Source organism: Micromys minutus (assembly GCF_963924665.1).
Source record: "Micromys minutus genome assembly, chromosome: 9".
Taxonomy (NCBI): Eukaryota; Metazoa; Chordata; class Mammalia; order Rodentia; family Muridae; genus Micromys; species Micromys minutus.
In genome coordinates, this window is record NC_137978.1 from 47,053,055 (window position 1) to 47,066,481 (window position 13,427).

A 13,427-nucleotide genomic window follows, 5' to 3' on the forward strand; every position below is an offset into this window, starting at 1 on the left:
CAACAGACTTCAGAGATGAAGAACAGAGCTGGGCTATGGTGGCGACTGCCTTTAATCCCAGCAGAGGCAGGTGGATCTCTGTGAGTTTGAGCCCATCGGAGATAAAGAACAGAACTTTAAGAAAAAATTACATTTTATTTGGGGTGTGTGTGTGTGTTTGTGTGTGTGTACAGGTGTCCCATGATGTATTTGGACACAGGTGTACCAGGATGCACATGAAATATGCTGCCATTACAGAACAACTTTCTAGACTTAGAGCTCTCCTTCTACCATGTGGGCTCCAAACACTTTTATTTGCTGAGCCATTTTTCTGGCACCAAAGATACAATTTTTACTGCAACAGTGCACAAACATGTGCAGTGCCCACAGAGGCCAGAAAAGAGAGCTAGACCCCACAGAAATAGAGCTATCAACGGTTGTGAAGCACCCAAGTCCATGCTGGGAATTAAACCTCAGTCTTCAGGAAGAACAACCAGTGCTCTTAACCTCTGAACTATTTCTCCACCCCTAAGAATTTTTTTTTTTTGTTTTGTTTTGTTGGGAGTTTTTGTTTGTTTGTTTGAAGCAAGGTTCCTCTCTGTAGTCTGGCTGTCCTGGAACTCTCTGTAGACCAGGTTGACCTCAAACACAGAGATCTGTCTGCCTCTGCCTCCCAGTGCTGGGTTTAAAGGTGTGAGCCACCACACACAGCAAGAATAGAACTTTTACAACAAAAATAAAGTCAAGAAAAATGTGATTTAAAAAAAAAAAGTTGTTCTCCCACCAAACCATTCATTCTCTCCCTCATGGTCCCTTTGGGTCACTGAGAGTAATTTTTTTTTCTTATTCAGAGTTGGAAATCCAAGTAGACTAAAGTCATCAGGAGTCCTGTGTCAACAGAAAGATCAACACAGGGTTATACTGAGACAGCTCCTTGAGGCACTTGAAGAGTAGAGAGAGTTCCTTCTCTGCTTCTCTAAACTACTCTGCAAACCAGACCAAGAAAAGAAACAGTTCAAGGCAGCAGAAATCTGGACCCATTAATATACTTTGCTCCCCTTTTCCAGGTCCAGCTATTACCACCTAACCATCATCTCTCCCACTCTGACCTCACTGCCCTGAGGAAAGCCCATGTCTTCAAAGGGCCCTCATAGAACTCAACCTTCTGGGGAAGCTACTCACAAATTTTCCTGGAGTTTGCTTGAGTCCTGCTTCGTTCCAAGTTGGCTCATCAAATTCTTTATCTGAGCAGCTAGAAAAAAGGGGGAAAGATTTATTTAAAAAAAAAAAAAAAAAACAAACACATTCATCATGCACATCCTATTCTGCAGAGCACTGGTCAACCCATACCCTATGCATGTGCAACTAACAGGAACCATGTTAAAACCAGAATCTTGACAAACACATTCCTCCACAGTGCTTTTGCAAGGTTCATTAAACTGAAGGTGGTTTTGGTTATCTTCTCCAAAGAACTAAATAATTCTTCTAGATGTTTACAACACTAAATATTTTACCCTTTTGGGAATGGGAAGGCAGGAAACTGGCAGTGCAAATACCCAAGGCCTGGGGCTCCATCCCAGTAGCATAAAAAGGCAAGGAAGCATTCATCACCTTTGGGAAAGTCTCAAAGCTACAACATCTGCAACAATATCTTGACTATTTTTTCTGAGACAGAGTCTCCATCTTATAAGTTAGACTCCTGACAATTTAATCTAGTTGGATTTCCAGCCATAAATTAAAAAAAAAAATTATTCTCAGTGACCCAAAGGGATCACGAGGGAAAGAATAAATGGTCTAGTGGGAGAACAACTGATTCTCTTTTTTTAGTCACATTTTCCTTGACATTAAAGTGAGAGTCACTATACCAGCTTTTAACAAGCAATCTTAATCCATGGGGGTTAGGGATACAGCTTAATTGGTAGGGATCTTGCCTAGCATGCATGAAGTTCTGTGTTGAGCACTACATAAAAAAAAAAAAACAGGGTGGTGCATGCCATTAAGTTCAAAGTTATCCTTGGAAAAATAGCAAATTCAAAGCTGGTCTGGAATACAGGAAATCCTGTCTCAAAAACAACAACAAAATTTATCCACCAATACAAACTAGTTTTTCTATGGCAAATGCTTTTAGAAAGACAATGCACATTTATTTTCAGTAACAGGTGGACATGGATTAAGCACTTCTAGTATCAAGTACTCTACTAAAATGTGCACACATCTTCTAACTTTCATAGCAATGGTCTGAAATGGATATGTGAGGCAATACATGCATCTTATGTATGTACATACAAAAAGTAACACAGTTAAAAACCCAATCCCAGGCATACAGACTCCAGTGGAGTGTGTTCTTTGCTCATATGGCATTACAGCCAAATACACAGCTTTATTCAGCTCTTTCTTTTCCCTAGCTATCTGGTCACCTGGGAATGCTCATGTTCAAATCCTTGACATTTAACCCCTTGCCCATAGGGGTCTAGGCCTCTCAGTAGGGAACTTGTTAATAGTGCTCTGCCTGGAACCTTCCTATCCCTGTGATAAAACTTGTTCTGCACTAGTTTCTGCAACACAGAGACCCCTAACCCTAACCCTAACCCTTGATTTCCTCTTGCCTTGCTTCCTATTTTCTTTCCTAGGTTGTCATAAAAGGTGGGGGGAAGATTTACCAAGTTGGTGGATATAGTTGTATATTATGCATATGTATGTGTGTGTGTGCCTGTGTCTGTCTGTCTTGTCTCCTTATGAATTGAACCCAGGACCTCACACAAGCAAACTCATGATACCTAAAGAACAGAACTCATTAATAGACTATTCTTAGTTTGTCCACATGAAGTAGTGTTTACAACTAATTTTATTTATTGTTTTAGTTTTAGTTTTTCTCTGTGTAGCCCTGGCTGTTCTAGGACTTACGTGGTAGACCAGGCTGGCCTTGAACACACAGATCCTGCCTCCCTAGTACTGGGATTAAAGGCCTACGCCACCACTGCCAGGCTGGTTTTTAGCTGATGGAGCACAGCCTTTGGTTCCTTCTCTACTCTCACTTATCTTGTGGAGGAGGGTGAAAACAAATGAAATATTTTCAAGCTGCAACAGAATTTCTACAGATAACATAGCACAAACAAAGGTAGCTCCTCAGTGAGCAAGCACCTTTCCTGTTCCCTCTGGATTAATGTCAAAGCGTCATCTATGCTATCAGACTACAGAAGAACAGGCTTAGTTAAGCAAGTGAAGAAGCCAGTGCTGTTGTCTACAGGTAATAGACATGCAGTGCTTCCAGAGCTAAGCAAAATGGATGTCCACTTACTACAAGTTTGAAGTTTAAAAATCTATCGTTCTGGGTCTAGTTGGACAGCTTAGTGGATAAAGATATCTGCTGTAAAGTCTGACATCTGAGTTTGAACCCAGAAACAAACCCACATAGGAGAAGGAAACAACTTCCATCCTCAGTCACATGAAACTCTGTTTCAAAAAGAGAGGAGGAGCAGACATGAACACTGGGCTTTTATTTTGCAGACACTGGGCTAGTTACTTGGCATGCTCCTGTTTGACCTTAACCAATGCTATAAAGCATCAGCATGCCCCTGCTTCATGTGAGCAAAAGCAGCTCAAGAGTGACAGGCCTGACTTGTTCATTCAGAGAACAGTGCTTACTCCAAGTTGTCCTATATATTAGCTGGCACTTGCTTCAGGAAGTTTACATTCTCAAGGGTGGATAATAAAAACACATCAGGCGATAACAATCCTATCAAAGGAAATAAACTAAAGTGCAGGTGAAGGAGCAGGCAGAGGGTACTCACTCACATGAGTGGCCAGATAAACAAGCACAGACCTAAAGAAAACACAGGGCAGAGCAATGCACTTATGGGGAGGGGGTAGTCCTGGCAAAGAGAGTGATTAACTAGGGCAAAGTCCTCAAAAGGAGCTCCAATAGTGTGTTACGGCCAGGGTGCTAGAGCTGAGTGAGCAAAAGATAAGTACTGGCCAAAGAGGTAGTGGGAAGTCAGGTTATAGAGGACCTTGTGCAATTATAATGAGGTTTTAATTAAATGGCAAGGCACGGATGAGTTATGCCATAACTAGAATTCAAACTCAGGGCTGGTTCCAAAAGTAGATGCTTTGAGTCACATAGTGTTGCTCTCCAAGAGCCAAGTCTTAAAGGAAATAGAATGCAGTCACACAGGGCTGGTCTGATTTCCCAGGGTTCCACTTTGCCCCACCCTGTTTATCTGACACTACCTTAACCTAACTCCAGATAGACTGATAGCCTGATTCAAACCTGCTCCTTTCCCCAGCACCCTCTCATTTCTGGGAATATATATGCCTCTGTACTCACTCGAGTCCAGCAGAGTGCCAGGCACTCAGTGGGTGCCAGGATTCTGACTGAGTCAGCCTCTTCCCTTCAACTTTATGGCATTCATTTTTTTATTTATTTAAAGATCTCATTTTATATATGATGAATACACTGTAGCTGTCTTTAGACACACCAGAAGAGGACCTTGGATCCCATTAAAATGGTTGTGAGCTACTATGTGGTTGCTGGGAATTGAACTCAGGACCTCTGGAAGACTCTTAACCGCTGAGCCATCTCTCCAGCTCAGCATTCATGTTAATGCAAAAGATGTGAGTCAAGGTAAATTAGAAATAAAAAGACTTAACATCTTAGCCATACTTAACCATTAACACATGTACGGAACTTGGTGATTATATCCAGATTTAACTGTTTATTGAAGGCTTACTACATGTGTGGAGTTTTCAATGTTTCCAATTAAATCTTGTAGTTACTGAGACAGGGTTCCACTTAGCCAAGATCAGTCTCCCTATATAACTGAGGATGGCTTTGAATTTCTGATCTTCTTGCCTCTACTTCTGGAACACTAGGGTGATCTCAGGCATGGGTTATCACACTCAACTTTTGTGGTACTAGAGAGTAAACCTAAGGATTTGTGTGTGTTCGGCAGGTACTGAGTCAGCGGAGTTACATCCCCAGCCCTTTCATTAAACATTGCTACTGCTGAATACTAAATGATATCCAAGTCCTCCCACACTGCTGAGTCCCAAAGTCAATTACAATCAAACACCCCAGTCCCAGAAGCATGGTGGGTAATCACGGAGTTTCTCTGTAACCCGAATGTGTGCCTCAGAGATAGTCTCAGTGTGACTTTCTTAATCTTATAAATAAATGCAAGGTGTAAACTGGGCGTAGAGACACATGCCTTCCTTAATACCAACACTTGGAGACAAAGGCAGGCCAATCTTTGTGTGTTGAAGGCCAGAGTAGTCTACATAGTGAGTTCCAAGACAGCCATGGCTACACAAACAAGAATGTCTCAAAAGACCATATAAATAAAGCTAAATGAATAAAAAGACAGGCAGCCATGTACAGCAGCATACACATGCCAGCCAGCACTCAGGAGGATGGGGGAGATCTGAACCTCAAGGCCAACCTGGACTACGGAATGAAACTGTTCTGAAAGTAAGCTGGTGCCAGGCCATGGTGGCACACACCTTGATCCCAGCACTAGGGAGGCAGAGGCAGGTGGGTCTCTGAGTTTGAGGCCAGTCTGGTCTACAGAGTGAGTTCCAGGTCAGCCAGGGCTACACAGAGAAACTGTTTTATGCGAAGGGGAAAAGGGTAAACTGAGAATATCTAAAGGTGTATCAAGGTATGTAGCTAGCTATTCATTACCATCAAAGCATTAAATATTCTAGGAAGCTGTCGAGATCTGAGAAATAGAAACAGTCAATAATCAGTTGGTTTTTGTGTACTTACAAGTGACATAGAACTGCCCCCCACCCCCAATCTATCTGGTTTCCTTTGTTGAAATATCATGGAATTCCTAGTTAAGGAGTTCGGGGAAGTCAGGTTGAGGACTTTGTGGAGCCATTTGCTTACTAAGCACCAGAATGAATGTAGCCTTCGTTGACTCTATATTTCTGAACACTGAAATATCTTCCTATTAAGTTTCCATCCAGATTCATCAGATGCCCTAAAATCCAATGCAAAAGGATGACAGGGTCTTTCACTTACTTGACACTAAGGCTTGCACACTGCTTTCTGTAAGCACTGCATGAGGAACTGTGACTAATGACTAGAGACCATTGGCGTGGGTCTCTTACACCCAAGAGCTGCAACCTTCCCAAAATTAAAGCACAAAACAGAAACATTTACACAGACATTTATTTTCACTTGAATGTGCTTAAAATATCAAAATTATTCATTTGGAAGATGTGTGCTTAGTGCCTGAGGAGACCAGAGGAACACATCAGTCTCTTGGAACTAGAGTCACAGGTGGTTGTGAGCCACCATCTGAGTTCTGGAAATTAAACCTAGATCCTTTTAACCCCTGAGCCAAGTCTATAAACCTGAACACTCCTTTTCTAAGAACTCTAGCAAATGAAAGTTTTATTTTGGGGGTGAGAATGGAATAGGAGTGTGTGGCCCAGTTGACAACCCTGGGTGTCATCCCTTAAGTACCATACACCTTGGCTTGCCTTTGATCTCCAAGGATTCAATTGTCTCAGTCTCCCTGGCATTTCAAGTACCACATCTGGGTTCTGAAGACCAAACTCAGATCCTCAAATGAGCTATCTCTTCAGCCCTTTTGATTGACAGGTTACTGTTAGGGATATGGTTTAGTGGTAGATGCTTGCCTACCATATATGTAAAGTCCTGGGCTCAATCCCCAGCACAAGAAGTAGGTCCACACATACATTTTGTAATATGATTTTGCATGTGTAGAACATCTGGGGAGTGAACCAAGGATCTCACACATGCTAGGCATATGCTCTACCACTGAACTATATCTCCACCCTTGGTAAAATACTCTGGATATGGACTGGAGAGATGGCTCAGTAAAGTATAGCATTTGCTGCTCTTCAGAGGACTCAGGTTCAATTCCCAACACCTCCATGACAATTCACAACTGTCTTAAAACTCTAGTTCTAGGGGGATCCAACACACTACATTCTTTGGTCTCTTCAGGTACGGTATATATACATACAGGCAAATGCTTATACACATAAAATAAAAAATTAAAAATATCTTACATAAAGACAATTGAGTACCTCCTATAAAATGCTACCTAATATTAGAAACTTTACATTTGGTTTAAACTTTTCATTTGCCCTCCCATTTTTAAAAGTGTGTCCTGGCTAAAACTCTTTTTAAAAAAATATGAAGTAAATCAGTTATTATACATTATTGCTAACATCAACACCAAGAATAATTCTACCTTAAACACTTCTTTCTTATCCACTTTTAGCAGATATCGGCAAAATCCAAATGTCCCCATGAACTACAGTTCAAACCTATTTAATCACATTGAATTTTCTATCACACTGATGGATAACAAAAATTCTCGTTGAGACAATCTAATGCTCTAATTCAATCCACTAAAAACATGCTGTTCTTGCAGAGGACCTGGATTTGGTTCCTAGCACACACATGTCTAGTCACAACCATCTGTAACTCCAGTTCCAGCTGACTCCCATCTTCTGACCTATAAGGTACCAGGCATACATATTACACAGGCAAACACTCATATGCAAACATATTTAATGTAAGAAGCATTACTTGCACTAAAACATAAAACAAGGCCATGTGTGGTGGCACATGCCTTTTTAATCACAGCAATTAAAAGGCAGAGGCAGGCAAAACTCTTGAGTTTCCAGCCAATCAAGAATACATAGTGAAAACCTGTCTCAAACAAAACCAAAACAAAAAACAAAAGAACTATAAATAAATAAATAAATAAATAAATAAATAAATAAATAAGATAAAGGAAATCCACAAACCTAAAAAACTATCTAGACCAAACAAGGTCTTAGTACTGATCATGAAAATGAATTCAATTCAATGTTCTACACACAAAATTAGGCTTATACTATGATGTTACATAGAAATTGTAAAAACTATCTACCATACACATCATAGATATGTATTTATGTATCACACATTTATTGAGACTGAGCTACATTCCCAACCTCCATTATAAAGATAGGGTCTCTATAAATTGAGAAAGTAATTTCCATTTCCTGATGGGCTAGACTCAAACTCCTGATCCTCTTGCCTCAGCCTCTTGAAGGCTGGGATTTAACTTCTGGAAAACCGTTTGTCAGGAGTGATAGTACATATCAACAATCCCAACACTTGAGAGACAGAGACGAGAAAGTCAGGAATTAAAGGCTAGACTGGGCTACATGAGACCTTGTAGACAGACACAGACACACCAAAAATCCAGTCACTAAACAGAACAGTAAGCCTGTGTACTAACAACTACAGATGTAATCTTCCACTTTGTACAAGAGTGGCAGGCAGCACATGTGGCTGTTAAGAGCACAGACTCTGAACTCTGAAAGATATGTAGCCCCGAATATCCTGGAACTATCTATGTAGGCTACAATATCCCAGGACTTGCAACTTAGCCCAGGCTGGCCTTGAACTCCACGTGCTGATCCTACTGACTGTGCGTCTCAAGGGACAGAGTCACAGGGGTGGAAGAAGCAGGACCACATGACTGCCTATGCTTGACTCCTGGTTCCAGCACTTCCTAGCTGAGTGATCTAGAGTAAATGATGGCAGTTTTCTGTCCTGTTCCCTCACCTGAGAAATGGGAGTAACAAGGGAAACTTCGTTTGGTTGATGTAAGGATGAAAAGAGATGATATGGGCTAAGTTTAGAATGCCATCTACCACATAAATCACTCAACTAAGGACATCTATTATTATCAAACTCAAGACTAGGAAGAATGTACTTAGCAATGATAAAAATCAATTAAGTACATACTGAATGCCAACACACCCACTGCGGTGCCAGGCACTACCTAAAGAGAAATGTACCACAAATGGTTCTTCATCCCACCAAACTAGTACTGCTCTAGGGACAAGGTCAAAAAGCTTGGCTTGATTAAGGGATATAGAATAAGTAGATATTAAACTGTGAGAAAAAAAATTGTCTTGTTATGCTTAAGAAAAAAGAACCAAATGACAGATAACATGTTTTATGTATTCACTCAGTAAGTGGCAGGCACTGTTTGTCTTTTTAAGGCAGGGTCTCCCATAGCCAAGCTGGTCTCAAACTTGCTATGTAGCTGAGGCTGGTCTTGAACTTCGGCCTCCCGCCTCCACTTTCCAAGGGTGAGGATTACAGGAGCCCACTTTGTAGCAGGCACTGTTTTAACACTTCACACAAATTATTTCAGTTAGTTCTCAGAACCCTATGAAATAAGTATGACCACAGACAAGGAAACAGGAGAGATAAAGGCAAATTCACAGAAACATTACAAAACTAGCAAGAAGCCAAGGGAAGATCCAAACTTAGTTCACAAACACTTAAAAGCTCAAAGGTTTCTTAGTTTTTCAGCAAATAATGTAGAGCCTGGTGTGGTGGCACAATCCTTTAGTCCCACCACTCTGGAGGCAAGGCAGGTGGGTCTCTGTGAGTTCTAGACCAGCCTGGTCTCACAGCCCACAGCCAGGTGCAGGCCAGCCAGGACTACATAGCCTGTCTCAAAAAAAAAAAAAAAAAAAAAAAAGCACTCAGGAGGTGGAGTCTGAAGCTAGCCTGATATACAGAGCAAGTTCCAGGACAGCCAGGGCTACAGAGACACCAAGTCTGAAACAAGCCAAACAAACAAAATGACAGAGAGACCACATTCACTCAAATTAACTGAATACAATTAGTAAGCTTCATGTGTCCTCACCTCCGGCTACATCTCTGGTATCTTTTCCTACTTTGCTCCCTACCTTTAATCCAGCCACATCTGCCTCCTTGCTATTCTCTGTCATGCAAAAGTCCTTGCATTTGCCTTCAGCACACAGGGCCTTTCTCCACCACTCACAAAGCTCCCTCCTTTCTGGTATCTGTTCATTCAAACATCATCCTACCCTGGCAGTGGTGGTGCAGACCTTTAATCCCAACAACATTCAGAAGGCAGTGGGAGGTGGATCTCTGAGTTTGAGGACAGCCTGGTCTACAGAGTGAGTTCCAGAACAACCAGGGCTACACAGAGAACCCTGTCTTGGAAAAAATAAGTCACCTCCTCAGAGAGGCTTTCCTCACCAGGGAATGATAATGCATCCCTTCTCCCTTCCCTCGATGCACTTGGCATGATCCCTTTCCTTTGCACCACCTCCTATTATTTGGTATTATTGTAAATGCATGCAAACATCCACACAGTGCCACACAGCAACTGTTCTCTGCTCATCACCAGTGAACTTCAGTGCCGAAAGAATGCTTGTTGAATCCTGAATGAAAGAACTCATCAGATGCTTGGGACTGAGGTAAACAGTAGAAAAATAAAGATGAACGAACCATGTTTCCTACCTTAAACGAACTAACGATCTAGCAGGGAAGATGAGCATATTATGAGGAAAAACACACACACACTTTCAGCTAGATAATTCTTTCTTTTTTTAATTTAATTGTGTGTGTGTGTGTGTGTGTGTGTGTGTGTGTGTGTGTGTGTGAATGTACTGTCTTCAGACACAGCCGAAAAGGGCATCCGATAACATTATAGATGGTTGTGAGCCACCATGTGGTTGCTGGGATTTGAACTCAGGACCTCTGGAAGAACAATCAGTGCTCTTAATCTCTAAGCCCTAGCTAGGCAATTCTTTAACTTTTCTCAATCTGTTTTCTAACTCAAACTGGGAATATTTGTAATTACTCAACAGGATTGTTACAAATTAAAATATTACATGTAAAGTACTTTTCATATAGCCTAGCACACTGTGTACTTAAACAATAGCTAGTAACATTATTAATTATTGACTCTAAGAATCCCCTTGAGTCCAATGCCTAATCAACAGCTAAATCAGTATCTATCACCAAGGACTCCTATTCCCCACCACCACCTTGTTTTGTTGTTTTGCTTTAAGATTCACTCTATAGCTCAGACTGACTTTGAACTCATAGAAACTGTCTTGCCTTGATCTCCTGAGAGCCAAGATTACAGACCTGACTCATCATACTTAGGCTTTGGTTTTTAAACTCCTCTGTTCCTCCTTCCCTTTTTCCTTTTGAAAAGAGACTCATGACGTGGCCCAGGATCGCCTTGAACACACTAGGTAATCTAGGTTTGCCTCAAAATCATGCTAATCTTCCTGCTTCAGCCTCTCAAATGCTATTGTGTACCACTATGCTCAGTCTTAATTCTAATTTTGACTTAAGTAAACACAGATTTGTGGTTAAAAGAATCTGTATCAGTTCCTTGCTTACTATAAAACTTAATACTCAAATATGAAATATTCCATATATAGACATTCAAATTAGGTTAGTCTCAATGAGAAAACTTCAGTCTTGAAAAAATACAATTTTGAGTTGGAGAGATGCTCACTGGTTAAGAGCACTGACTGCTCTTCCAGAGGTCCTGAGTTCTATTTCGAGCAATCACATGGTGGCTCACAACCATCTGTAATGGAATCTGATGCCTTCTTCTGATGTGTCTGAAGACAGTTACAGTGTACTATATACATAAAGTAAATAAATCTTTTTTAAGAAGAAAAAACACATTTTTTCTTTCTTTCTTCCTTTCGTTTTTCTTCCTTTCTTCCCCCTTTCTGGTTGTTCAAGGCAAGGTCTCTCTGTGTAGTCCTGGCTGTCCTGGAACTCTGTAAACTAGGCTAGCCTCTGAAACTCGGAGATCTACCTGCCTCTGTCTCTCAAGTGCTGGAATTAAAGGCATGCCCCACCAATGCCTAATACAAAATTTTCTTTAATTTTTTTTATTATTGTGTGTACGATATGTGGAATATACACATAAACTAATGTAAACACACATTGTGTGTGCCAGGGAACACGTATGAATGAGTGTGTGCAGGGCAGAGTACAGCTCTGTGGAGTTAGTTTGCTCCTTCCACATTCATCTGGGTTTTGGGGCTCAAATCAGGTTGTCAGGCCTACACAGAAAGCACTTTACCTGAGCCATCTTGCCAGCCCCTTGAATAAGAATTTTCTGATTTAACCTGTATTACAGCTCCTTAACAAAAGGAAACTGGGACAGAAAATACCATACTATCTAGTCATCAGCAGTATTATTGTGTTTTTAATATCTGGGTTAACAAGCTGAATATCCTTCCTACCTCCAAATACCCAGGCCTAACCCTTCCCACCTGAAACCATCTACCCCTCAAATTCTACAGTATACATTTAGATTTAAAACCAAGTGACAAGCTGGGTGTGGTGGTGCACATCGCTAATCCCAGCACTTGGGAGGCAGAGGCAGGTGGATTTCTAATTTTGAAGCCAGCCTGGTCTACAGGGTGAGTTCCAGAACAGAGATAGCTTATGCTTTAAATTTTAGGCTATAATTGTAAGTCAGAACTGACTCTACCTATTAACAGAGTATAGGTAAATTCACAAAAACACAATAATAAACAACACAGATGGTTGTCACCACTTTTAAAGTAAAACTGCTTCTGTCGTTCTGTTTACAAGGCTCTGGGCCGATTCTGATGCCCAAAAACAGCCTGTATTTGACTCTAGCTACAACCTTAGACTTCAATGATGAGAAGGGAGTTTCAAGGAAAGCAGTTAGTTACAAACTGACTTGTACCAACTCTGCATCTCTTACTTAGTATGTAGTTGTGGCCAAAAGTGGCTCAACAAAGGCAGAAAATGAAATCTTCATCCTTGAATTTTTGAAAAACTCCTCTGCTACAAAAAACAACCTAAACTACAATGTTCCCAGTGCATTCTCTACCATAAAACAGGAGTCCTCCCATCCCTTAAATACCAGTCATTGACTGATTTCCAGATTAATTACAGGAAGCACAGTGTATTAAGTCACCCAAACGCACTCATTCTCCACTTCCCTTAATTGAAAGTTGCTGATGTCCGAGGACCCAACCGCTGAACAGAATGTGAACCTAAAATCGCAACCAGTAAGCAACCTCTGATCCTAACCGAGGAAAACAAGGTGGGTGGGGAGACGACGATGACGGGAAAAACTCGGCTGACCACTGCACCAAGTCAAGACTGCAGAGTCCTGGAGAAGACACACACTCCCTCCAACTCTCGGGCTGTCGGCTCTGTTGACCCCCAACACCGTGAATTCACAAAGCCGAAGACAGGGGTGTGGACCTAAAGGGCCAAAGCCTGACCGACCCGGGGAAGGCAGCTCGCCGCGTCCGGAGTGGAGGCTCGCGGCGGCCTCAGGTGTGACTGTAGATGAGGCCCTGACCGGGCTCCGCGTCTTGGCAGCTTCACCCAGGCCTGTCCCTCAGGCCGCACCCCCCGCTCCCAGCTAGGTCCCCTCGCTCACTGGCTTGGCTGATCCGCTGGATGTTGCCACTGCATGTCTGGATGATGTTGTTGAAGTCCCGGGGCTGAGGCCCCGACGGCCCGGGGTTCCGATACATGTCTAAGGGATCGTAGGACAGGACAGTGAGCAGACACCGGGGTCGCGCTTCACGGCGCTCCTACCGGAAGCTGCCACTGACCGGGCCCAGCAGCT

At 42.0% G+C, this 13,427-nt stretch overlaps 1 protein-coding gene across 1 annotated transcript in view; it reads right to left on the reverse strand.

The window, feature by feature from the left end:
• Window positions 1-13,427, reverse strand: part of STX12 (syntaxin 12) — a 28,158-nt gene extending 14,731 nt beyond the window's left edge. The window contains exons 1-2 of the mRNA XM_080922019.1: window positions 13,236-13,427; window positions 1,162-1,231 (exon numbers count right to left, since the gene is read on the reverse strand). Of these exons, the coding sequence (XP_080778145.1) occupies window positions 1,162-1,231; window positions 13,236-13,332 (167 nt within the window). The 5' untranslated portion in view covers window positions 13,333-13,427. The remainder of the gene's footprint in view (window positions 1-1,161; window positions 1,232-13,235) is intronic.